Below are 27,112 nucleotides of genomic sequence, written 5' to 3' on the forward strand. Positions count from 1 at the left end.
GCCCCCTCCCAGCTTCTTGTGCACCTCCAGCCTTCTCAGTCGGTAGAGCATGGGGAACTAAGAAGTCCTTGACTAGTGTAAGCATTACCTAGCAACAACTAAAACATCGGTGCGTTATCAACATTATTCTCCTACTAAATCCAAAACACAGCACTGTACCAGCTCCTAGGAAGAAAATTAACTTTATCCCAGCCAAAACCAGGACAGCTATGCATGTTCACATGTGATATTGCTAGTCCCTAATCCTAAAAAGGTTTGAAATCTTAGAGAAGCAACTTTTGTGTTTCTTGTCTTCAGTCATTATATGTCTGAGTAAAGCTTCCAGTTTCATAATACCTGTGATAACTGTTATGTTTAGTGTCTTTGAAAAATCAGACTAAATGTTCTCCAACGTGTTTGAAAAATAGCTGAATCTTTTTCTCCTTTTCTGCTGAAGACATCCAAAACAGAACTTACTGTTGTGTTTGAAGTCTCTTATTGATAGCATGTTGCTCAGACATGGTTAGTGGTGTTCCGAACTAGCTAGAGTGTGGATGACAGTGCCAGAAATGTATTTCTGGCTTGTAATTTTTTTGTAATTCTTCTGAGATTGATATCGTAGTTCAGTTGAAGTTGAGATACTGGGAGTTCAGAAAACAGGAAAAAAATTGATTTCTTCTTTACTTCAAGTAGAAGTTCAGAAGATGAGATTTAGTAGTTACAATGAAAGATCTATTAATTAGAAGCTCTTGCTTCTATTCATGGAATATAAATGCATAGTCAAAACTGGTTTGTGTTTAAAACAAAATTTTCTTATGTTTTAATTGAATGACGCTTGATAATAATTTTAAAACACAACTTTTGTATATGTTTACTTGAATTACAATTTCCAACCATGCAGCCTGGCAAATCTGAATAAATATCATCAAGTAAATGGGAGAAGTGAGTCACTATTTTAACAACATGGAATCTAAGAGTCTGATTTAAAATTAAACTATTTAGTTACATAAATATGTAAAATGCAGTCTTCTGCTTAGTAAAAAAAGGTACCAAATTCTGCATAAAAACTCTCTAATCTCAAGCCATTATGTTTCAATGTTAACAAGCCCTTGAGAATCACTCTTTCTTTAAATAAGAAATAAATGTGCAATTGCAAAGTTGCTTGGAATTAAATCTATCTCTTTTGCATAATGCTTCTTGAAACATAACACTGTGTGTACAGCTCACACTGAATTTGATTTGGGTAAAGTCAGATACTTGGAAAAAAACCCCAGTATTTTATTGTGGATCTTTATTGATAATATCCATAGTACTTAAAAGGACTGTGATTTCTATTGTGTGCAAATGGTTCTGAGTTAGCTTATCTATTAGGGCCTGTCTAAACACGGAGCTACTTGGGAACAGCTATTATCAAAAAGTGACTGTCCAGACAGAAACCACTTACAGAGAGCATGTGCGTCACCCCTGCAAGCTCACATTCTTTCAAACATTCAGTGGGTTTCCAACTGTCACGCCTGCTGTTTTGCTTCTGGTGGCAAGGATCTCAGTGCACTGAGATGACCTTTTCTCACCATTCATGGTGTATGTGGTGAAACTAGAAATGCTTCATTCCTTTTTTGGGGCGAGTTCAGTTCATTAAAGATCCTCTAAGTTTGTCTATTTTATTATATGGGAAATAACATGCACTTTTCAGTACTTTTCAGTGCTTCTCAGTATACCTCTGCCATTGAGAACTTCCTGTCCTGTGACTGTTGCGCTTTAGTTCTTTCCAGCCTTCCAGTGAGATGACAGGCTTCACATCTGAGATCACTACTGATCTGTCTGTTGTGTACTTAAACTACTGACTCTCTGATGATTCTGCCTTGCATGAAACATGCAGAGGTCATTTTTCATCTGTTGACCAGTGTTCTGGATGTCTTTATTCTTGAGGTGAGTGACAGTACGTGATGGAGAGAACAAGATCTAGAAGTACTTCCTGAAAGGTGCTAGGGTGTCTTCCTGTCATTCCTGTGAGTGTATATCATTGGACACCACTGTTAGTTCCAGCTGCATCCTCTGTTACCAGACTTTAGGACAGAGGTTGGTTCCCAAAGCAGTTTGGCAGGGGTTTGAGGTTGTGGAGGCTACTATGAAGGTGCACGTTGGCCTTTTGACACCAGTTCTACCTGTTGGTCCTGGATAGTCAGCAGGCAAAGGTAGCAAGACAAATGTCGTTCGATATTTTTTCTTCTCTTTTAGACACAGCCTACATAGTTGTCTGAGATCTCTTGGGACCCTTTAGGTGCTTCTATAGCCAGCTGGATTGTCAGCACAGATACTACTAGAGTATTAACATGGCCTTTGGTGTCTCAAAGCATCTGTTCTGCTGCTCTTATCATTCCCTAGATTAACACGAATGCTCTCTTTAGAAACAGAACCATGTTGGCTAACAATTTGAAGAACGACCACGTGGCCTCTCATGTATGTACATGTTTACCTTTCAACACCAGAAGGACAGAGAATAGTGGATATCATGTAATTCAATCTTTCTGTGATGACCTTTGCCTTTAGTCTTCTCAGCAGCAGCAGTGACCAAAAATAAATAGGCTAAGTTCCACAGCCATGACCATAAAATGTCTGGCAGCTTGGCAAATAAGGTACACTACTTGTTCCAGTTTTGTTGATCTGGTTATCAGGGCTTCTTTGCTCACTAAGTATAAGATGATTTTGAACAATTTTTGCTTATTTATCTTTCTGTTGATGTCATGAAAAAAATTTGTTTTAGCCCTAGGAAACTAAAAATGATATCCTGGGCTTCATTACAAATACGCCTTCCATAGAGGCATGCCCTCCCCAGAGTGGATACTCATCACCCTGGCCACAGTCATTCTGCTGAAAGACATGAAATCTTTAGTGAAAGACTTCACTTGTTACGATACTTCTCTTCAACCAGAGGACAGACGAGGTCCTGCATGTGATGAAGGACTTAGCGGGTTTCCTTGCTGTAGCTGGATATTTTATCTTCAGAAGCAAACCTTGTCAACAGTTCATCAGTCTCCATTAGGACGGATTTCTGTATGTGGATTTTCATTTTCAGTATGCCTACTTTATATATCTCCATACAGGCATTGCACAGGAAATACCATGGATTGGCTGAGATCATTACTTGGTCAGGAGTGGTTTTTATGGTTTATCTCAGATAGCGACTGCATGCCGTGGCTGCACTTGGTCAGTGGGATGATAAAAACATAACTCTACCTAAGAAAAAGGTTTTTGTTCCTTTCAAAGGTTCTGAGTTGAATTTTCAGAAGTATCCCTAGTTGTCTAAATGTCACTGATGTGATTCTGAACTCCATGGTGGCAGGATTCTATCCCTAATGCAGTAGTGGCTATTACTTGGCACTTCAAAATCATATGACACATTGATCTATGCCATGCAAACCTTAGAGGTTTGTAAGTTTGGCTCCAGGCAGTTTTCACATGAAAACAACCTCTCACCTTCCAGAAGATACTTATTCTCAGCCTGTGCTGAGATCATCCTCCCTGATGAAGAATTTCTGCCAAAATTTATGCTGAATGCTATTTCAGTTCCCCTCATCCTCTAGATCAGTTGTGATGGACCTGTCAGTGTTGGCTGGGCAGACCACTTTGATGCCTTGACAGCTGAGAGCTGTTGGTAGTTGGAGGACCAGGGACTGCGTGCCAGTAACCTGAGATTGCTTTCAGAACCCTTTCATCCTCCTTTCAAGATTGCTGTGCTCAGGTGATGGCTGACATGTCAACTGCCGAGGTGAGGTTTGTGCCTTTTGCAAAGAAGTGATGAGCTTTATCTAAGAAAAATAATCCACAAACCTTGTTTATCTTTAGAAATTATGGTTAAGCCTGGGCTGATAGTAATTTGATTATGTCAGATGTGGGGTCTGACAACTCTTAAAATATGCCTTTCTATCTCACAGCATGAAAGAGGATACTATGCAGTATTTTACAGACATTTTTATTTATAGAACAGATTGCATATGCATTCACTTGGTGATATTTAAATTTCAAATTGTGATGTAGAAATGTAGGAAATAAGAAAGAATATTAAACTGAGCTCGTAAAAATTCACAGCTAGACCAAAAGCGAATGTGTAAATGCCCTTATGTGTAATCCGTCTGCCAAGCCTATATTGGCAGCAGTGAAGACCAGACTCAATTTCTGAGGATCTTTACTTAAAACATTGTCTTGAATTTCCACCCAAACACCTGGGAAAATGAAATGAAGCTGCATGGGCACTTGGTGAGTTATACTTCCCCACACAGATTTGACTAAATGGCATTTCACTGGAGAAAGGGATAAGAATAACCTTTAGACCTATAAATAACTGCTGCTACTCTAAAGCATGGCATAATTTAAAATCACCTCTTGTTTTGAGGGACTGCTGGAGCAACTTGTTTCTGTATGTTCACCTAGCTGTATCCTGTTCTCTTGTTTATGTCTTGGTATAACTTTCTCATTTTTCCCTGTTTAGACTGCTGTAGAAAGAGTTCTTGAAAGCTTCAGCTCATTTTCTTTAGTCTGAGCTGGTTGCTCACCATTGCTCCCCTCTGTCTGCCATTCGTCCTATCTATTCCCATAGCGCTCCTCCTCTTTTTTTTTCTCCTGTTCTTCACATTTAGGTCACAGGAAACAAGATTTAGAAGTATTAGAAATAAAATGTAGGATAAACAAATATGAATGCCTGATTTTAAAATAAACAAACCACCTTGACAGTAGTATTAAACTTTGAAAGGAGGAGATACATAAAAGTGAAGGAGCTAATTGGAAGAAATTAAAAGGAGTGGCATGTTTGCTGGTAGCATGGAGACTGCTTAAAGATGTCATAGTAGATTCTCAGTAAGTGTATTCTCCTTCTCCATTAAAATAAATCAAAAAATAATGAAAAAAGCAAGGGTAGTTAAACAGCAAAATAAATGCAGTTGGGGGAGGAAAAAAAGGTTTACTGTATAAAAGTGGATGTTGTGTCCAAACATAGAAAGTAGAAGGGAATGTCAACCCTGATAAGTTAAATGAGGTGGGGGGAGGAACATAAGCCCGGAAAAGATTTTGAGGAGTAACTTGCTGAACTCATGAAAGCTAATAACTTTTTCAAATATATTAGAAGCAGGAAGCCTGCCAGAACTGAAACATAATTGTGGTATAAAAAGAGACACTCAGGGAAGATTGAGCTGTATCAGAAAATTTTGATCAAGGTTCTCTTGTTAGGAAGGAAGATTCCGAGGCTTGGTCCTTCCTCTACAGAGAATAAATCTGTGGAATTCTTTCAAAGTGTAATTAGAAGTGGTTTATGGTGGGGAGTGATCTGAACTGTAAAATGAGTAGTAATAAATTTCAGGTACCAGATAAGGTTCAAAGATGCTAAAAGAATTTTAAAATTAAATAGCTGAACTACTAACAGTTGCAATTAATGAATTTCTTAAATTGTCTTCATTCTCATTTTGAAATTACAAATGGCAAACGTATCTCTGCATTTTTTAAGAGTTCAGAGAAGGATGGAAGTTCTAACTAAATGAGGTGGGCTTGTCTTCAGCGTAGATGGCTGCATCCTAGTCATCCTAATGATCCTGACCACCCCAGTGATTCTTTTGACAAGATTCATCACTCCCTTTACATATATGTGGCTATCTCAGTCCCGACTAGGTGTCTGCACCTGACCGTAGTCATTGATGCTTCTTTTGAAGTAAGGTAAACCTAATTCCATCCTTTGAACCCATCTGGAGTTCAGTAAATTTGATATCTGTACCGGGTAAATGATAAGAAACTACAGTAAATAATAGTAGACATATGGATAATTGTGATCTAATGGGAAGGAGGTGGAACATCTTTGAAGCGTGATTTCTTTACAGGGAATGACGGAGCATTTAAATGAGTGTGATTTAGTTAATACAATGTTCCTGAATTCCAAAAAAACCCCTTTTGGTACATTGATTAATTGAAGATTAGAAGAGAGAGAAAGGAACAGTAAGTGAATGAGATCATGGAGTTGAGGAAAGAGATTATTAGTCATGTGGCTTTTGCTTTTCAAAGCAGTGGTAAGCTATTAGGAAACTGGCAAAAATGGCAATATCACAATTTGTTGCTGAGCCAGGGTTATTTAGAAGAGTTTCTAGAGTAGACTTGATTGTGGTATTGTTTCTTGAGAGTGGAAAGTAAGAGATCCTGTACTGGAAACCTTCTGTTAGAAGGTCTGCTCATGCTGACTGTCACAAGTAATCCCCTGAAGTGCGTGTAATGTAGGCACTAACTGCTTTGCTCTATAGCTTCTGTCCTTTTGTGCTGCAATACTTGATAATATAGACGTAGCCTGTCAGCACTTTGCAATATTTTGTAGTCATAAGGAACGTTATTCCTGAATACTGCGTTTAAATTAGGACAGCATTTCCCCTAGGATCCTCTATAGTGTGTAAATTAATTTTTAGAAAGGTAAAAGTTACTGATTTCAAGGGCTGAAAAGAATGATGGTTTAATCAGACTGAACAGAGAATATAATGCAAATTAAAACTTGATGTAAACTTCTGAGCTGAAGTGAGGTTTACTTAACTGACACTAATGAACTGGTTTTAATGCACTGCATTGTATTTTAGTTGACAAAGTACCTGCAAGTTGTTTTTGCCTAACCAATAAATCTTTCAAAAGGGAGCTAGTTTGGTTGGTCTTATAATATTAAAATTAACTGATTTCACGATGGAGACTGAAATCTTCAATGTAATCACCAGGGAATATTTATAGCAGCATGGTAGGTTCTTAGCCATTAATTGGAAATCTTTTTACAGCTTCAGCATAGTGCCATATCTTAACTGTGTATGTATGTATAAGAAAGTATATATGTGTGTATATACATAAAAAATGTAATTGAACAGACTTGTCACCTCATGCGTGTTCGATGTACAGCAGTGGCACAATATGGTGTTGTCATGATTTAACCCCAGCTGGCAAGTAAGCACGACACAGCCGCTTGCTCACTCCCTCCCCGGTGGGATGGGGGAGAGAATTGGAAGAGTAAAAGTGAGAAAACTCGTGGGTTGAGATAAAAACAGTTTAATAGGCAAAGCAAAAGCCGCGCACGCAAGCAAAGCAAAACAAGGAATTTATTCACTCCTTCCCATCGGCAGGCAGGTGTTCAGCCATCTCCAGGAAAGCAGGGCTCCATCAAGTGTAATGGTGACTTGGGAAGACAAATGCCATCACTCCGAATGTCCCCCCCCTTCCTCCTTCTTCCCCCAGCTTTATATGCTGAGCATGATGTCACATGATATGGAATATCCCTTTGGTCAGCCCACTCGCTGGTGGGGTGGGGTGAGGAGCAGAAGGGGCCTTGACTCTGTGTCAGCACTGCTCAGCAGTAACGAAAACATCCCTGTGTTATCAACACTGTTTCCAGCACAAATCCAAAACATAGCCCCATACTAGCTACTGTGAAGAAAATTAACTCTATCCCAGCCAAAACCAGCACAGGTGTAAGAATGAATATATTTAAAAAAAAAAAGCTTGAATGTAAATGCTTTCTGACATATTGTAATAAAAGACTTCTGAGATTGTACATGAAGTAGGAGGAAGCTTCTTAGAAGCCACTTAACTCTTCTTATTCATCATGGTGCTATGAATTTTGCAGCTTTTCATCTAGTTCTGTGTTTTCTTCAGTTGTGTACTATAAAACTTCAGCACTGTTACGTGCTCCTGTTGCTGGGAGTTGTTTATCTGCAACACTTTTTCCTGCTTTTTTTAAAAACCCTTTTTCTTAGTTCAAAATAGTAGCAGCAGGGTAAAACTCTCTGGGCTTGTTTTATTCTTTTAAAATCTCTCTCTGGAACTGGTGTTTTCTAGAGACAAGCTGGCTTATTAAATAACTTCACTCAAACTGCTTTATTAAAAAGGTGTAATTTATTTTCCTGAAATACAAGTCTTTTAGACTATGTAGAAAGTGAAGATTGCTAAGAGGAAAACCACAATGCCTATACATGTTTCAAATAATGATCTGCTTACCCTTGTGTTCCTTGAGTAACTCTGGTTCAGATTCTAATTCAGTGAATTTATTAATTTTAAGGTGAAATAAATAAATGAGACCGAGTAAACTAGCAACAGTGATAAAAGATTTATCTGCTATTTGCATAGCAGAAAATATGAAGACCAGCAGTTTTGAGTCATATGTTATATGAAAGAAAAACACTGTAATGTAAATGAAGACTGATACAAATTGTCTAGCATTATAAACAAACCTTGAAGTCTTTCACAAATGATTTACCTTTGTTTAGACTTGCATGTTGATGAGGTACAGAAAAAAACTCCAGCCAACACCGTATCCAGATTCTTACGTAAAACAGAAGATCAATCATTACAATAAAATGGTGCGTTTCTTTATGACAAAAGCTTCCTATTAATTTGTATAAAGACATTCATGAACAAAATGAAGTTTCTGAGCTTTAGCTCGAAATTCCTATCTTCATGTAGTTACTTCTGATTTTTTGAAGAAGCCTGATTTGATCAATTGAGGGAAAAGATACAAGTGTTCAAATGAAGACAAGTTGCAAAGATTTTGTTCCAGAAAAAAAAGATTACTTTGGGGAAGACATACTTTAATTGCAATATGAAGACATGAAGAATTTGTGCTGTATTTTTAAAAGCTAAGATTTTTGTACTGAAGGAAGCTATTTTAGGAGGTGCTATGTTAACTATTTTACTAAAATTCAAATACATTTTATATGACACTTAATAGACTCAATACTGCTCTCTTTAGCCTAAAGCCAAATGAAGGCACTGGAATCAAGCTGCTACTGGAAGTAGCAGTTTATATATAAAAAGAAATATCTGTGTTTAAAGGAGGATAATCCACGTACCTTGGTGAACTCCCCATATGATGTCCATTGAGTATGACTGGATGTGCTAAGAAAAGAAGAGTAAGATCTAGGAGTGATACTGAAGAAATGTTTTTTCAAAAGAATTGGAAAACTCAACTATATGTGAGTTGAGAGAGCTGACATGTTTTCATTGTAAGTTTTCAGACAGTTGTCTATTTTTTTAAACAATTAAACTGTCCTTTTCTCAAGCAAGAGTCTCTTCTCTTTGTGTCCCTAGTGGAGGCATTGAAACTTTGAATCATGATAATCCTCTCTGGCCAAATTCCCGTGACTTTGCATAACAGTATATTGCAAAAAATGTCCTGCAGAAATTAGCATGTTGTTCTTGCCGTCTTCTGTCTCTGTGTGCTTCTTCCACCCAAAATACAAAATCAGATGTGTTTAACAGTTACGCCGTTGTATCTGTAAATTTTTACAAAGCCTTCTTTGCTCAGAAGCAGCTTTGCAGCAGTCCTTACCTTTTTTTTTTTTTAAAATGGAAGTTATTTATGCTTAATTTGCTCCAGTTTTATGTTAAGGTAGGTCTTCTGATATTTCATAATGTGAAAAAATCATTAATATTGTTCAGTGGTTTACATACTGATTTTTGTATGTACAAAATATATTTTTGTAGCGTTCAAAGTATACAGACATTTGAAGTTCTCAGATACAGTGGAGAACTAGATGCTGAAATTTTAATGGCATGTTTGTGAACTCTGACTTCAGCTATGTCAATTTTTCATGAGATTTTATCTAAAAATATTTTTGTGCTAGCTGTGAATTTCAAACTGACTGTGACTTAATGTGTACACGTTTTATATAATTATTAAGAATTTTGTGAAAGAAGACTTTGATGTGTTTAGTCAATCTCTTCATTCATCCTAGAAGCAGAAAACATTCTGCTTCTAACAGACAACTCTTCTATTGTTATTTATGTTCAAAAGATTATCTTCTTTACCTCCCCTTCCTGCAAAGTTAGTAGTAAAGCTGATAATTTCTTTTTCAAAGATGAGCTATTACACAACAAATAACTGAATCCTTTTGCTCTCATTCTCTTCTTTGTATGGATGGAGCCACTTTCTTTGATATTGTTCATGATGATCTGTTCATGAAAGTGGGTCTAGCTCTCTGGGTAGCATAGATTAATGATTTTCTTGTTGTTCCTGCTCTTTTCCATGTCAAACTGTGAATTTTATTAGTTTTAGTCTCCGCTGTATTTATTTAGAGATTTATTTTGCTTGATTTCTCAAAGAAACAGGATTCTCATAATACACTGTCTGCTGGTGCCTTTCTGGTTTTCCCTGTAAGAATAGCTTTTGAGTCTATTGACAAAACGTGGTGTGGAGAACAGATCGGAGATGTTAATTTTGTTCTAGTTTCATGACACTTGTTTATACATAGAAAAGGTAGATGCTAACAGTGCCCTGAAGGGGCAAAGAAAAAAAGACCATTAATTCTCACTCGCTTTGGTCAGTTTGTCATCCAGTTGGCCAGTCAGCTCGCATGTGCTTCCTGTCTAACTGATGACCTAGTGAATATAGGTGGGAGTGTGAAATGTAGCTGTTCAGGGCAGTATAAAAACATAGGTAAGTGCTGAGATTTACTGCAGTAGAGAATATTGGGATGAAAACCCAGCATTCCTTGTGTTGCTTTCAAAGCAACTTGTTCAAGCATCAGATCTCTGAGCAGTCTGAAGTTGTGTTTACTTGCTCTGTGTATTTTTTAGAGACATTTTAGAGATGCTGTTTGTTTACTAAAGCTGTAGAAAATGCTGTTGTCTAATACCTGTCAGACTTAATGTAATGGAAAAACAGGTGATGCTTGCCTGCAAATTAGAGGAGACCTGCTCTGTTCTGCTGAATTAAACAACCGAAATACTGAATTAGTGGATTGATCATGCAAGTGTTGTTAAGGCACTTCACTAACAACATTAGCTTGCTTGTGGTAGTGAAGAGTGATGTACTGAGTATACAAATAGGACGCTTGCTGTCCATCTGCATCTATCCGAAACTAGAGTTGAGGGACTACCTGAAAGGTCATGAAGACCTTTGCATACATGCTATAATCTAGTGATTAACTCCAAGGTAAAATTTCGTAGCAGTTACTGTCTATGAATACTCAATTTCTACTTCAGCTTTTGTGAGGGTCTTAACGTATTTTGTGGCCTTTTTGAAATTCTTTTTTAGTTTAAAGAATGCACTGCATCTTGATGGCAGGGTGATGCTGAAGATCTCCCTGGCAGCAGACACTGACTTTTTTTTCTTGTCTAGTTGGACAAGGGCTCACGGAGCAAATTTTTTTTTTTTGGTAGGAAACATCTATGTTTCTGGGTGCAGAAACTGTTTCTCTTGCTTTTTCTGCTGTCAGGCTGACTTTTCTGTCTTGTTACATGTTACTAGTAATTTATCAAGGAGATGTTTGACTCTTCCTGAGAGAGTTGGGCAGGCCAGCTGGCTGCCACTTCTCAGGGGCTGACTGCTGCAGGAGGTCTCCTCGGACTTCTGCTTTGTGAACATCATTTGCTGTTTTCAAGGGGGAAGGAAAAGCTCAGCCAGCACAAAGAACCCTGGGTACTAGGTTTTTTTGTTAAAACTTTGATTCTGGGCTTATCACCAGGGGAAAATTGAAGTCGGAAGGCTTTTAGCTATTTGTTTCCCAACCTCCTTTTTCAATATTTTAGCAAGTTGCATAAGGAAACAGAAAGTTGGTTGTCTTCCAGTGTAAACTGGCAGGTCAGACATAAACTGTTCCCTTTCTTCATTCTACCTTGCTGTAGGTTGTTCTGCAAGGGACACAATGACTTGATCAAAACAAGATTAACCAACTGTTTGCCAGAGAGCAAATGTAATTTTAATATTTGACTTCGGTTCTAATGGGTAGTGACTGAGACCGAGTGCAGATATTTTAAATTTCTTCAAATATTAAAGGGCTGAAAGGTACAGTTATAGCAATGGTGTTCTTCTAATTTTCTCCGTTATCTGCCAAGGCATGAAATGCTGTTTGTGTGATACTGTTAAATCACCATTACTGAAGTACTTCAAAAAGTTAGTCTGTAACTGACCTTCTTTCCTGTCCTGGTCTGATTTTTCAATGGCTCCATTTTTGTGAAATACTGCTTCACATTATTGTGAAACTAGCAGGACGACTTCTATTTTCTACATTTAGTTCTTTTCCACATTTAGTAGATTTCAGTCACAAATGGTTTCTAACTGTGCAACTGAAGCTTTCAGATTTTTGTGTTCTCATGTTAGAAGAAGGTTCGAAGCAGCTTTGGGACAAAACCAATGCTCATTGTGTTGACGTGAAATAGTCCAGCAAAAAATTACCAAGAATACTGGTGGACTTGCAAAATTTTCAGTTGTCAGAAGCAGCCAAAAAAAGGTAATGAAAACAATTTGGTATGAAATGGGGAAATTGTACTATGAGGTTATACTGAACAAACTGAGAAGTATGTGCTCGAGTGGCAATACTGACTATGGCTTTGTTCAGCTTTATTTGGTTGCAGCTGTTCTGTGATCCTGATCTTTCAATGAGTCTGGAGAGAAACTGGAGGAAAAAAAAAAAATCATGAACACAGTTATTCCAGATGAGAAAATAACCCATCATTTCTCAGTCAATAAATAAGTCTCTAATACCTACACAAGAGTATCCAGTAGTGTTTCCAGCTGCAGAGCAGGCTTTTAAAAGCTGTTGAGGTGAATTCATAGGTCAAAGGATCAAGTGGTGATTGCTTTCCTGCTGACGTATACGAGCATGAAGACACTAGGTGGGTAAAGACCTCCAAGAGTAGCTGTTTTCTCTCTCTTATTTGCAAAGAGAAAGATAAGTACTAGTGATAACTGTTTCAGTCGCAGACAGCCTTCTGAACTATGGGTCAGGAGACTTAGTAGTTGAATAGATCCTCCCAGGAGGTTGGTGCAGTTTCTGATTGTGTCAAAATATGATGACAGCCAGGCAGATGCTAGGAAAATTCAGAGCTGTTTGAAAGTAGCAGTCCGTAGCAGGTTTTTGGCAACTATTAGGCTTTGCAAATTTGACTAAGCAGAGAAATTTGTATCATTCATTCATACCACGGAGGTCAGGCAACAGAGGTGCTCAGTCAAGGGAGAAAGGCTCCAACAGTTGCTTTCAGAAGTGGCTCTCAGGCAAGATCATGCAGCTCTTGCTCTTTTGCATCATGAATGCTTCTTGATATGTCCTATTGATGTAGATTCCTTTAGCATCTCAGCTGAGATGCAGTGCTAAGTAAAAAGTAATAGAGCTGTTGGCTTGGCAGCAGAATGTTTTAAACTGCATTTCCTACAATACCAGCACAGAAAAATGTCTTGTTTTAGCCTTGTCTTTGCAGAAAGCATGCTGAGCTTCTACTGTGAAATAAAAATGAGACTCTAAAATCTATAAACAAATGCTTTTTGCAAGTGGCAGCATGCTTTCTTTGAATACAATAATTGACAGTGTTTCACACTAGGAAATGAAAGCCAATTCTTCAGAATGACAGACCTCCAGTTTCAAGCAGAATTAAGCGCATATTGTAGTGTTGTCTTCGTTCTTGGTAGCTGTGATGCTTTCCATCTCAGTGGACTCTACTTGTACTATGAGCCCTTGCCCACATAACATGGCAAATAACAACCTGAATGCTGTCACCTGAAGTTTTTATGAAAATGCTCGGTCTTGAACCACTGCAACTCCTGGCTGTGCTGTGCTGATCTGAGTGTGTGTGTGTATGTCTAATAATGTATTTTTGGGAAGATTTCCTACACGCAATTAAAATGTGGTGAGTGGCTGAAGAGACAGTTCAGCGAAACACAGACAAAAGCAAGGCAATTTGTCAGTTATGTGGCATTAATTTCATAGTGAAGGCGATTACAGTTAATGTTTATTTGCTTTGAAAGCATATGTACTCATGGCCTTAGAAGCTTGCAAACTAAGCTGGATTGATGTGGGCAGTACAAACATCCGTGGATGTTTGTGCCTTTCAAGGCCCAAGATAGTGTTTTGGGCAGTAGCATGGTTTACATGATATGTTTCTCTCACATTTTTCTCACTCCTTCCTCCCACAGCTGCTATGCAGCATTTTCTACCCTTTCTTAAATATGTTATCACAGAGGTGCCACCAGCATAGCTGATGGGCCCAGCTTTGGGCAGCAGCAGGTCCATTTTGGAATAGGCTGGAACTGGCTCTCTCTGACAGGGAGCTACTCCTGGTCTCTTCTCACAAAGGCCACCCCTACAGCACCCCTCGCTACCAAAACCTTGCTGCATAAACCCAATACGCTTGTCGAAGCAGTTGGGTGGTGGTTTTTTTTTTTTTTTGAAAGCAGGATTTGGTATCACCCTTCCCTTTTCTCTTTTGTTTCATCGTTGAGTATTTTGATCTCTGAAGTATTTTCTAGAAACAGTTTAGTTATTGAATAGTTATTTTTATTGGTAGCACATATATGGAGGAATGTTCACTGTGCTTTAAAACAATATCGGTCTAAAACTTTTCAGCTATGTCATTCTCCCCTCTAAACACATACTCTCAGGCTTATTTCTGTTTGCAGACTCCCATTTCATAAAATGAAAGACTCCCAATATAAAATTTTGTGTTCAGGCCATATATTTCCAAATAGACTTTTCTTTCTGGAGACACAATTGTGTACATTGTTGAAAATAATTGTTGGATAAAATTCATAAGCATTTATTATACATTATTGAAGATAACCCACATAACATATGTTTGTTTGAATGTTCTTGTATTTTTAAGCAAAACCAAAGAAAAATTTTCTTACCAGTTGTTATGATTTAGTAGCATAATGTAGTACAATTATTTTAAGAATTAGGTAGTTTTAATGCAAGGTAACATCAAAAGTAATTTGTTTCTCTTCTTTGCCTTTGGTATTGTTTCAGCTAATGTTTCAGAACAGGGCTTGTTCACATAACAATGCTATTATTAATAACCTTAACATGCTTGAGGCCAATTGTGTTGGATATGTAGATTTACTAGAGAAATTGTAGAAATTTTTATCTTGACAATGAAAAAATTAACAAAAAGCACGTATAGCCTGACACTTCAAAAATTCTGAAAAGTCCAGAAAACTGTCTTGCTTAAGATCACTTAATTATATTTGATCCATCTGTTAAGGCTTCTGGAATATAACTCTAAGCATTGTATGCAAAAATTAGTTGGCATTTCATTAGAGTTATCTTGTATAAATACAAAACCCAAGTAAAACTGGGTTATAACTTCATCTCAAACTTTGGTTACATGTAAGTTTGAAATTGTTTTTTATTTTTATTTTAAACAAATTTATTTTCTAGAAAAGAAAGATGTAACACAGAGCTTGGAAAGCTACACGGCAAAATGCCCTGGTACAATGGAATTCATCACTCTTCCAGATGGTTTGAAGTTACCTCCTGTTCCGTTCACCAAATTGCCTATTGTGAGGTAAGACTCCAAAATACAATCTTTAACTTTTCCACAGTACCTGTCAAATTTTAAAGGATACTGGAAGGATGTAGTCTTCTCAGTTTCCGTAAGTTGTTCACAATAACATGGAAAAATGTCAAAATGTCAAATTGTATTGAGTTGTTCTTTGGCAAAAATAGAGCCTTTGAGCAGAAAATACTTTCTGTGGCCTTCAGTTTCAGAAGGAGAGTTGTGGTTTTTTTTAACTGTCATTCAAGAGTTTCTAATACAATCGAAGGAAAGTATTTTGTAATTGCAGCTGAGACTTAAGTTAGATACCTGATCATACTGAAGGTCCACGAGTTGGATGCTGTCTCCATCCGTGGAGCCTGGGACTCAGCTGGAACTGATGCCTTTTGTAGCTGTTCCTTTCCAGATGCTGCATTTTCAAGCTGGCACCTTCACTGGCCTATTGTAAATCCACGTTCCTTCTTGTGCCTGTGTGCCAAGGCACATCATGCAGTCAGTCCAATGAATAATACCTTGTTTAGATTAAAGCCTAGCATGAAGTATTAGAGAGAGTCAGAGAGAGAGAGAAAACAGCCCTTGGGCATCAATAATAAAAGGCTAAAAGAAAATCTTTGTCAAGAAGCGGCTTTTTGAAGGAAAGATAATTACTATTCAGAAAAAATACGGTAGAAGTTATTGAAGAGTTCTCATAGAGATTTGAGTTCTCAGTGGGATGTCATCACACATGTCATGTAGCAAGAGTTCTGGTATCACAAAGAGATAATAAAGTGTATATCCAAAGAGTGAAAATTATATTTATTTTCAGATTACTTTTAGTCTCTAAAATGAAAATGAATGTTTTACTCTGACCATTTTTCATGATATAACTAATTTTACTATGTTCTCTCTAACTTCTTCAAATTTTTTTTCACATTTACTGAAGAAAGAGACCTTGTCTAACTATTTGTAGTGCATTTAACATGATAGGTATGTTCACACGAATAATTTGTTGCGTGTGAGGTTCTTGCTTAAGGTGCAGGTTTAACTGGAGCATATGGTTGTATGCGGTCAGATGGAATCGTATGCAGAATCAGAACGGTCACACCGTTTCCAGTGGTGTCCTGGAAACAGTGTTTTTTTTCTCCTGGTTGGACCAAGTACAAAGCTGTGCACTGACTAGCCACCTGGGTCACCCCACTTTCAATGTGTACTCACGGGGGAAAAATGCATCTTCCCTGAGGCCTTCTGGCATTGTCCCCTCAGTGGGTTCAGTTAGCACTGACAAATCATCTAGGATGACTTTGCAGATACCTGCTTTGTGCGGCCTGTTCAGTGGTGCAGTGCATACTTGGGAGTTGCAGCTGGTATCAACTTCTTTGCTGGAAAACATGCAATGTGGACATATGATCCCAAAACCTTAACTGTTAGAACCAAAGCTATGTATTACAGTGGGAAAGTTATTTGAGTAATTTATTATCAGCTGACCTTGGGGTTGATTTAGTTTCACAAAAAAATCTATGTGTAGAGCTAAACTAGTGATATTTGACTATCCTAGATCATACTTGCAGTCAAGACACATAGGTAGTCACTTCCAGGTTTTGTAATTGAATTTAGATACCTGCTTTAGGATGAGTTGAATTACTGGGGTATGTGGACTGTATTGACTCATTTTCCATTGACCTTAAAGATGTCCAATGACAAATTCAGGTAACTGTCTGTGTGTTCCCTGTAAGTACATCCTGAAGGCAGGTTCCCAGCTAAATACGTGAAGGAGGACTCTATTTCTTCTCCTGAAAGTTTTTAGACAGCAAACTTAGTGCAAATTTTAACCTAGCCTTTTTTTTTTAGAAAGAAAAATTAAATAGTATTAAAAAAATAGAAGTTAATTACTTGAGTTACGTGATTGTAGAGAGAAGTTAGAGCAAAAGCTCCCATGAAAACGTTTTTAAGGCAAAATACTTTCTTTTGAGAGCAAGAGTGCTGCCAGCCACTTAGTGCCTCTTCCAGATCTCTGTTCTAGGAATAATCTTAGTATTACACAGTATAAAACCAAAACTACCTTCCCTAATCTGACAGTGTATGGTATCTCTCTGCCTTGGCTGTCAAATAGGTGCAGAGATGTGATGCTAAAGTTCCCTTGAGTCTAACCCTTAACTTGTGCTGAAAAAGCAGCATTGTGTTTAGCTGCGAAGTGTTAAATCCTGAATTAGTCTCAGGTTTTTGCTTTTTGCTTAAATTTTAAACCATGGAGAAGGTGGATTGTACTGCACTATGTATTCCATAGTGCTTTCTTCTTCTTCTCCATGCTGAATATTGAAGAAAATTCAAGTCTGGAAGATATGGGAAATGCTGATTGAATCCTTTTTTTAATAGGAGTTGTACATATAGAGGCCAGTCAAAACTTCAGCAACAGATTACCAAGACTTCAATGGGAAAGGCTCTGCCTCACTTAAAATGTTTTGTATGCTGAGGGAAGGGGACAAGCACATTATATTTACTTGTGATTCCTAGGGCTAGCTTTAAGAAATTGCTTACCATCCAGGTGCTTCATTTACACTACCAGCTTGCACTGACCTGGCTGTGCTTGGAGTGTTGAAAATAGTTGCTGCTGTTTTGCCATGGGGTGAGGAACCCAACATCAACATTGTTTAACAGCTAAGAATTGCTCTTTGTGCTCCTCTCTCCCTTCCCCCTTCTTGTGTTTTGAAAGTTCTATTAAAGCCATAGTGATAAAAATCCATAATCCAACAAAATATTAGTTGCGTCTAAATATATAGCCTCCAGTTACCTCTACACAGCAGACCTAGTGTATTGTAGAGCTGTCCAGCTAGTTGGAAAATAGCTGTGCTGCAGGACCGCAGAGCTCTTTGAGCTAAATCATGTTAATTTTTGAGACGTAAATTATAAGTGTGTGGAAATGTGGTTTTGATCAATGTTGAATAACCTAAGCTTTATGATTCAATCCATGCTAGAGCCCTCTAGAAACATACACATTTACTGATTATGATGACTTCTATTTACTGTGGGCATTTCATGGTCTGCTAGTTTGTAATCCATTTAATGTGGAGTGTTTATTTTGGATGCAGATTTCTTAATCAAAATACTGTGAAACATTGAAATGCCACAGTGAAATCAGAACATAGTTGCACTGTTACCTTTTTCTCCCCCATACCTATAAAGCAATAGAAAAGATTTGGCTTGGCAAAATCTTTATATTCCATTACTCATGTTAACTACTATTTAATGTCTAGCTGTCCTTTATTTAAGTATGGTATTCTTTATAGTCTTTCTTTTTTTTGTATTTATCCTGTCTTTTAACTAGATGCTTGGTCTATTATTGATGTGCTTTAAATGTTATAATATTTTTATGTATTTTCTTTTAGCCTTTGGAATTTTGGGATTTTTTTCAAATACTGTAGTGCAATCTGGAAAGCTCCTTGAATGAATTTTTATTTCTTTTGATGAAGCTTCAGAAATTAAAAGCATGTTGGATTGGAAAGTATTCCATTATAGCATACTATGAAATCATCATCTAGTATTTTCTCAAATAAAAAATAGAAGAATTTATTTTCTTTCTGTTCTAAGAGATGCACTATTCCCATTTTCAGAATTTACCTGTGTTAAAACTCATTTTCTTACTAATATACTTAAAAGAAAAAAGAATTTTCTTCCTTTTCACCACTGAAGTCTTTTAGTTGTCCTTATGTACTTTTCTTACTACTTTAAATTTACTTGGTGCCATTTTTTTCCTTTCCTCTGTTTACTTAGTAGAGTTGGGTTTTTTAAAAATTATTTTCATTTCCCCTCTAAGGAAGGTTGTTTTTAATGAACACAACTTTTTCCAAATAGAAGATTTTGATCTTCTGGGTAGCTAGTGAAATTATTTTGTAATTCCTAATTGTCACTCATTTGAATTCAGTTGGGCTGAGCCAGGGGCTAGAAAATGTACATTGCTGAAGCTTTTCTGTCGTGGTTTAACCTCAGCCGGCAACTGAGCACCACACAGCTGCTCGCTCACTCTTCCCCCCACCCCCGGTGGGATGGGGAGAGAATTGGAAGAGTAAAAGTGAGAAAACTCGTGGGTTGAGATAAAAACAGTTTAATAATGGAAATAAAATAAAGTAAAATAGTAGTAATAATGATAATAAATAGTAATAATAATGATAATAATAAAAGAATATCCAAAGCAAGTGATGCACAGTGCAATTTCTCACCACTCACCAACCGATGCCCAGCCAGTCCCCGAGCAGCGGCCCCCCCGGCCAGCTTTCCCCCAGTTTATATACTGAGCATGACGTCACATGGTATGGAATGTCCCTTTGGCCAGTTTGGGTCACCTGTCCTGGCTGTGCCCCCTCCCAGCTTCTTGTGCACCTCCAGCCTTCTCAGTCGGTAGAGCATGGGAAAATGAAAAGTCCTTGACTAGTGTAAGCACTGCTTAGCAACAACTAAACCATCGGTGTGTTATCAACATTGTTCTCATCCTAAATCCAAAACACAGCACTGTACCAGCTCCTAGGAAGGAGATTAACTCTATCCCTGCCGAAACCAGGACATTTTCACACAAAGGTATTAAAAAATTTTCCATGTGCCATGTATGACCTGTGAGGGTATAGCTGTCTAATATATGGCTGAAGAACATTCCTTCCACTGTCATGCCTTAAGATAAAAAAGGTTATCCACCAGTATTTATATAATAATGATGGATCAGCCCAAGCACTTCTTTATATAAAGTAAAATTCCTTTTTATTAGCACTTTATCTAATTTAATGTTTGTTTCCTCAAATAAGTATCATTCACATGTTTTGCTTTAAGTTGCATTCTAATTTGTAACAAAATTCTATCAGAAGAGTTTTCAAAATATGAAATAGTCAGGAATCTGTCATAGTTTCTCTCTATTCCTCAGGCTCGTTGTCTACTATTTTGCATTTGATTGTGATGCTGACATTAAATATCACCAACAGATAATATATGGATGTGATTTATTTCTTGTTCCAAAATACTTTTAGTGTTATCTAGTAACTTCTTATCAGGTGTTTTATATCACAGAGATAACATGTCTGTGTAGTGTTACTCTTACAGCCCCATTATTTTTCAGCAGTAGCACATTATCTTGAATGATTGGGTAATGATTGGGGTAATTTTTAAAACAAATTGTTTTCTTGTATGTATATGCTTTTTATTAGTGGGATATTGATACAACTTGTTTAATGTGCTAAGGACTTACTGTGTGGGTTATTTGCCCACACTGCACCCCCTTGCTCAAGGGACCACTTCCGCTGGGGCTGGCAAAGCTGGAGGTGTCCATCTGGGCTTGCGGGGTGTAGGGCAGGGTAATTTACAGAAGCATGCAATAAACACATATAGAAAAAGGCATAAACATATCTCTACAATAATGCTTCAAATCAGGTGTCCCACTCATCCTGTCAGGGAATTAAATCACTCAGCCAGCCAGGCACCACCAGTAGATTGTTTTATTTGATGCATTAAGTCCTGGAGGTGTTGAATGTTGTCCTCTACGCTGGTTGATTCATCAGTTATGTTGAAGCAACACACACCTTCAAAATCGGAGCAGTGTTTATGATGTCAAAGAAGGAGATAGGCCACCACTGATCAATTTTGTAATGTTCCTTGGGGTACAGCCATTACCTACTCGGGAAAAAATAGCAATGAGAAACATCAATATCAAAAGCACTTAGCATAGTATATTTCTGTAATACAGCTACTGGGGTTGGCACGCCAATGAAATGTTGTCAAAACATCTGCAGCTGCTAATCCTCCCTCAATACAAAAGGCAGATGAGTTAGTTACAGCAGAGGCCAACCAAATCTAAGTATTTACATGTTGATCTCGTGGAAATGTATCCAGGGCACGTGCTTGTAGTACGAGACTACAAAGCATGATGAGCCAACCTGTGGTAAGGGAGGAAAACAGGGGTATCATCATCTCCTTCCAGTAATACATACGCTGTTGCTCCAGCTCCTTCAGCTAATATCACTCTGGGTTTGATAACCTGATGTGGGGTAATTGCCCACACAGATGGAAGAGCTATGCCTTGTGCTTTTTCAGATTGAACTTCAATTCGATGTTGGGTTTGCGACACCAATAACACTGTTCCAATGCCTCTAGATAAGGTCCCTAGATAAGGCACAGGTATTCGTCGAAGATACCTGAAATACAAGAACTCGAGAATCTGATATCAATAGAGGATGTAAAATAAGAGAAGTTGGGGTACAGAACCATACAGCATTCTCAGGGGTTATTACATGAACCTTCACGTCTAGACTACTAGGTCGTGGTCCCACCACACAATCCGTCAGTGTAAACAATTCCATTTCCCCTCTAGTTAATATTTTGGGAGAGATACCATCTGGAAGAATTTCAGTCCTCACCATGTCTTGTACTGGAGGTGTTGCAATACGATCATAGGGTGTTTGATTATGAATATTCCGGCTATTTAACAAAAACTGCTTTAGTAAGATGTGAACTCCAGTGCTGTAAATTTTTTAGTACTGGTTAGCTTTTTTAATTGTTGCTTCAACATCCCATTCATTCTTTCAATCAAGGTATTGGCTTGGGGATGGTAGGCAATGTGGAATATCCAATCTATCCCTAGCCCTTGAGCCCAATCTTGGACATTATGTCCAATAAAGTGTGTTCCTTCGTCACTTTGTATTTGGTGAGGAGGTCCGTATAGATGAATGAGTTGTTCTAATGCTTCAGTTGTGTTATGTTGATTAGCATATTTGGTGGGTTTAGCAAAAACCAGTCCTGACACTGTATCCACAGCAGTGAATACATATTGCCACCCCCTCGATAGGGGCAGGAGGCCCATGTAATCAACCTGCCAGGTATTCAAGGCCCACTGACCCTGTTTTATCTTTCCCTGTGGCCTATATAATGCCCTTAAATGTAGCTGCGTACAAATAGTAAAATTATGTGGACATGCTTTATAAATATGTAATGGCTACAGAAACGAAAGCATTAGCAAGACTATCACCACCTTCCAGGGTTGTAAGTTTTTTGCCGATATTTTTAATAGAAAGAAAAAGTAGTAACCATGTCTGGTACCATAACTGCAAGTAGGGGGGTGGCTTGTATTCCATTCTCTATAATCTACAGTCACTCTCCAAGTACCATCTGGTTTTCAAACAGGCCAAATAGGATTATTAAAAGCAGTCATGTTTTCCTTAATGATTTCCCACTTGTTGAAGTGCCTGAATGATTTGAGTAATTTCCTCCTCCCCCCCAGAATACGGTATTGTTTTACAGTTACTACCTTAGCAGGCACGGGCAGCACAACAGGATCCCACTTTGGGAATCCATGCAAGACAGTTATAGAACAAATAGTAAATCCCTCTTACGAAGTCCCGAAGCAATCCACGCAAGATGGTTATAGATCAAATGGCAAATCCCACTTGTGAAGTCCCGAAGCAGAAGTGACCATTTAACGTTTCAACTGTTCGTCCTGCCAACACATCAATACCCAAGATATATTCTTTAGCTGGGGCAATTAACACTGTCGTGGTAAACGGAGTGGCATTTCCTATTGTTAAAGTAGCCTTAGCTCGGAGGGCAGGCGTCAGATTTCCCCCCAATCCAGAGATCTGTGATGTGGCTTCTTTATTATCAATATTACTATGTAATACAGTAACCTCAGCTCCAGTATCCACCAGAGCTAACACATGTAAAATCTCCCAGGCTGCCACTCTGTAGTTAAAGGAACACAGGGGCATTGGTCCCCCTCAAGGTAAGAGGCTAGGGTGGCGGCAGTTTTGGGGGACCTGCCAAACCTTCATTTCTGCTGTTTTGGCATTTGCCAGGTAGTGCCTTGCCTTGAGGTGGCAGGTGGGGGTGGACATTTGCCATCAGCGAAACTTTTCTGATGTTGTAATCCCATTTATTTCTGATCGTGGGACACTGGCTTGTACAAGATCATTCTGCATTTGTTTCCTCGTTACCCGTAATGTAACTCCTTTCGGTTTTACCGGCTTTCCTTTATTCACTACCCACACAGACGGTCCCAAAGTTACAGCTCCATTTTCCTTCAAGGTATTTGCTAGGGCACCTACATTACCAGTAGCATTTGTGACTGCTGGTGTAATCAAGGGTTTTAGTGAGGCAGGCGCTCCTCTCAAAAGCTGCATTTTGATACTTCTCGTTACTGCTACCCTGTCCAGATTGAATTCCATAATCCACGCATGAGCCATTGCTGTTATCAAAATGTTCCCAGGCACGGCAGAGTAAGATGATAAGCAGTATAACAAGCAGTGAAAGCAAAAAGCAGCCACTAACGAGCACTAGACTCTAATATACAGTAAGGCAAGCAAGCCCAAGCCCCATGGCAAGAACAGAAGCCTGCTGATTAACAGCTAAACAGCACTAACAGCTACAAATTCGATCTAGCACATTCCAGTCAAACCTGTTGTTATCTTGAACCCTTCATGCCCCACACTGGGCGCCAAAAAGGACTGTCATGGCTTAACCCCAGCCGTCAACTAAGCACCACACGGCCGCTTGCTGACTCCCCCCCTCTGCCATTTATTAGCGATACACCCTATCATTTGTTCTACAGTATCTTGCAGCCCATGGCACTGCTCTGCTTAAGTAGTAGTTACTTCTTGTGTGATCACCTTTGCATCTTGCAAAATCCCAACTTCCTTTTCCAATTCTCTCATTGTACTCTGTAATGCAACAACTTCAGGGTCAAGAGCTCTAAGACTGGTAACTAATAACCATCCCAATCTCCTCACTAACTTGCAAGAAGAATCCGATGCCGCTTTCCATGGCAATCCACGCATAGCCGTTTCAGTTGTCTTGGGGGTGACCACCGCCCCATCATCTGTTTCAGGCCATGCTTCTGGCAGAGCCCATGTAGCCAGGAAAGTGGCCACAGGGGTCCAGCGCTCAGTACTGGGCCATCCCGGAATATGGGGAGTCACCGTCGTGGCGTCCCCAGTCTCTGACTTTTTTGCCAGCTCTGGCATGGCTGTTCCTGAATCCTGCCGACTATGCCAAATGTGTGAGCCGGCACAGGCAGGGTGCAGGAACAACCACAAAACCACAGATGAAATGCAAAGGGTAAACTTATTTTTGTTACCTCGCCAACCAGGGGATCCCCAAAGCAGCACCCGGGCAGAGGCACACAAGCGGGAACGCAGGCACTGTGGAGCTCGGTCTGTGCTAGAGGGTCAACGAACCTGCTGTTTTCACCCGTTTATCAAGGATTCACGCAGGCGTAGTTTACTGCGGTGCTTTGATCTTTCCCACAGCGGGGCAGGAATCTCAAGCATGTTCGATAGGGTGCCTCCAAGTCTATCACAGGCCTATGTTATCTAAACACAGATGTTCTACTTGTCCAACACACAAGGCCAAACAACAATTAGTATGATATATGTGGTTTTTGACACCCCAGCTGCAAGTCACTTGAGCGTGTTTACAATCCTACTAGCCAATCTTCCATTATTTTCCCACACTTACATTATTTTCATGTTCTCAGTAATAGTTTATTGTTTTGAAATTAAATAAACTTCTGTAACTTTGGCAAGTGAATTACTTCAGTTATATCCTGTAAATGATGCAAAACTGTTTCAACATGTAAAAGAATACTTACCTGCTTTTCAAAGTGAAGACACTTGATTTTAAGTTGTTTCTATGACCTTTACAGCTGAGGAAGGCAGGTTTCTTTCTTGGTGCTCCAGTGCTCTCATCATAGTATTTGAAGCACTTCATAAAACATAACAACTTAATCACGTACTGTAGCATTTATAATCTCTTTGCTTTATTATGGCAAATTTTATTTATCAAAGAATTCCAGTGAGGTAAGTTTTACTGTGGGAGGTGGATGTGGGAAAGGGGGGAAGAAAGGAGTTAATCTTTGAACAAGTTGGGGTTTTCTAGCATTCTTGCACTTGGCCTCTTAATTGATTTTAGAAGTCTCCTAGGGTTTTAGCTAGGCTCTGTTGTTGTTCATGTCTTGGTATATGCTTACTATATCTTTAAGTATCTTTTAAAAGTTTGCTGCTGGAAAGTTTTGTGAGCATTTTATTTCATTCTTGCTTGTCTACCTCAGTGTGGTGGGATGCCTCTAGCAATTAGCAAAAACTGTAGTTTTATTCTATAGGAATTTTTTTTTTTTACTTGAAAACCAAATTTTAAAAAAGTTGGAGATTTAATCCATGAGACATTGTAAAGGGGAGATTCTTGTCTCTTGATGACGTTCTTAATTAAAAGCACAAATACTTCGAGCTTAATAGACTAGCAAAATAGCTATGATATTGAATGGTGCCTTTATTCACCTTTTGTTTTTCCTTTCCTCGCTCCTTCCTGACTCTTAAGTAACTAGGAGTCTTACAGGCTTTTAAAATGCTGCTACTTTTACTGAATATCCACTAATTTAGTGCTTGTTTTATGCCCAATATTTAGTCCTTAATTTCCCATCAGCATTAGAAGGCCAGTGATTTCCCTGTATGGTATTGTAGGGTTTTGGGTCAAACGGGGATATAGCCTAATAAATCATTTGTTTTCTATTTGTAATTGCTTTCTGGTCGTTCCAACAAACCCACTCAAATTTCTGGGACGTTTCCTTCCTTCCAGAAGCAACTCTGTGCATTTTAACTATTTTAAAATCTATTTTATTCACCTTGGAGAAGTTCTTTATTTGTATTACGTTGTCCAGAGAAATGTTGTCTGGCTTCTAGTTTGGGTTTAAGTTAAACTTTTGGTTGCTTTCTGCCCTGGACTTGTGGTGTATCTGCTGTTCAGTTTGCACTTAACTTGGAAATTAATGGCTGGATTTCAGATCACTGATCTGGCTAGTTTTGGTTTTGTTGGTTTCTACAGAAGATGTTTTTCCTTTGGTATTTGTTTTCTGAGAGCTTTCTGAAACTTTGCCTTTAGTTTCCTTGGGTTGGTATTCTTTTCTTTTGTACTGTAGGTGTTTACTTCACATTTTCCATTTCAGGTATTTTAATCAGTACCTACTCAGAGTGTCATTTAGCATTTATCAGTTCATTTTTAACACAACCATCTATAAAATTATTTTTACTCAACAGATCTGTGAAGCTCTTGAACCTCCCAACCAGTCTCCGACCTCACAAAATGAAAAGTCTACTTGGCCAGAATGTGTCAACCAAAAGCCCCTTCATATATTCTCCAATTATTGCGCACAGTCGGGGGGAAGAACGAAATAAGAAAATAGGTAAGAATATTTTGCAGTATTTTCTGTTGTTTTGTTAAATTAGAAAATCTTTCTTGGTCAAGGAAAGCAAACCTGAACGTTACTTTCTTGTATTTGAAATAATCAGCTTTTTAGCCTGAAGTTCTGAAGGAGCAAAGCTTTGTTCTCTGTGGGACAGTTTCAAATTCAAAAGAGGAATAAAGACTCATAGATGATAAAATTGATTTTCAGAGGAGATAAACTAGTTTTATTTCCTTCGCAAACAAAAGAGAAATCAGGGAAGACTTAGTTCTGACACATTCTGTTTGGCAGCAGCCAGCACAGCCAGTTATCACGTGTGGTGCCCTGAGCTAGATGCGCTATTGGGGTCTCCCCTTTTCTTATAAGGGTATCATCATGAACACAAAGAAAATAGGATGAATGAGCTGCAATTTCTTGGACAAAAGATGCAAATCCATAAGAAACTGGACTGTGGTAGTTCATCACCCATAGAAGTAGAATCATAGAATCATGGAATAGTTTGGGTTGGAAGGGACCTCTAAAGGTCATCTAGTCCAACCCCCCTGCTGTGGGCAGGGACATCTTCAACTACATCAGGTTGCTCAGAGCCCCGTCCAACCTCACCTTGAAGGTTTCCAGGGATGGCGCATCCACCACCTCTCTGGGCAACCTGTGCCAGTGTTTCACCACCCTCAGCGTAAAAAA

General features: G+C 38.6%; 1 protein-coding gene across 2 annotated transcripts in view; it reads left to right on the forward strand.

Moving 5' to 3' along the window:
• Positions 1-27,112, forward strand: part of TRAPPC9 (trafficking protein particle complex 9) — a 562,867-nt gene that overhangs the window by 43,559 nt on the left and 492,196 nt on the right. For both annotated transcript variants that reach the window (XM_009285082.2, XM_019473612.1), the window contains 2 exons: positions 15,132-15,258; positions 26,283-26,428. In XM_009285082.2, the coding sequence (XP_009283357.1) occupies positions 15,132-15,258; positions 26,283-26,428 (273 nt within the window). The remainder of the gene's footprint in view (positions 1-15,131; positions 15,259-26,282; positions 26,429-27,112) is intronic.

The sequence above is a fragment of the Aptenodytes forsteri genome, unplaced genomic scaffold (assembly GCF_000699145.1).
Source record: "Aptenodytes forsteri isolate BGI_AS27 unplaced genomic scaffold, ASM69914v1 Scaffold182, whole genome shotgun sequence".
Classification (NCBI taxonomy): Eukaryota; Metazoa; Chordata; class Aves; order Sphenisciformes; family Spheniscidae; genus Aptenodytes; species Aptenodytes forsteri.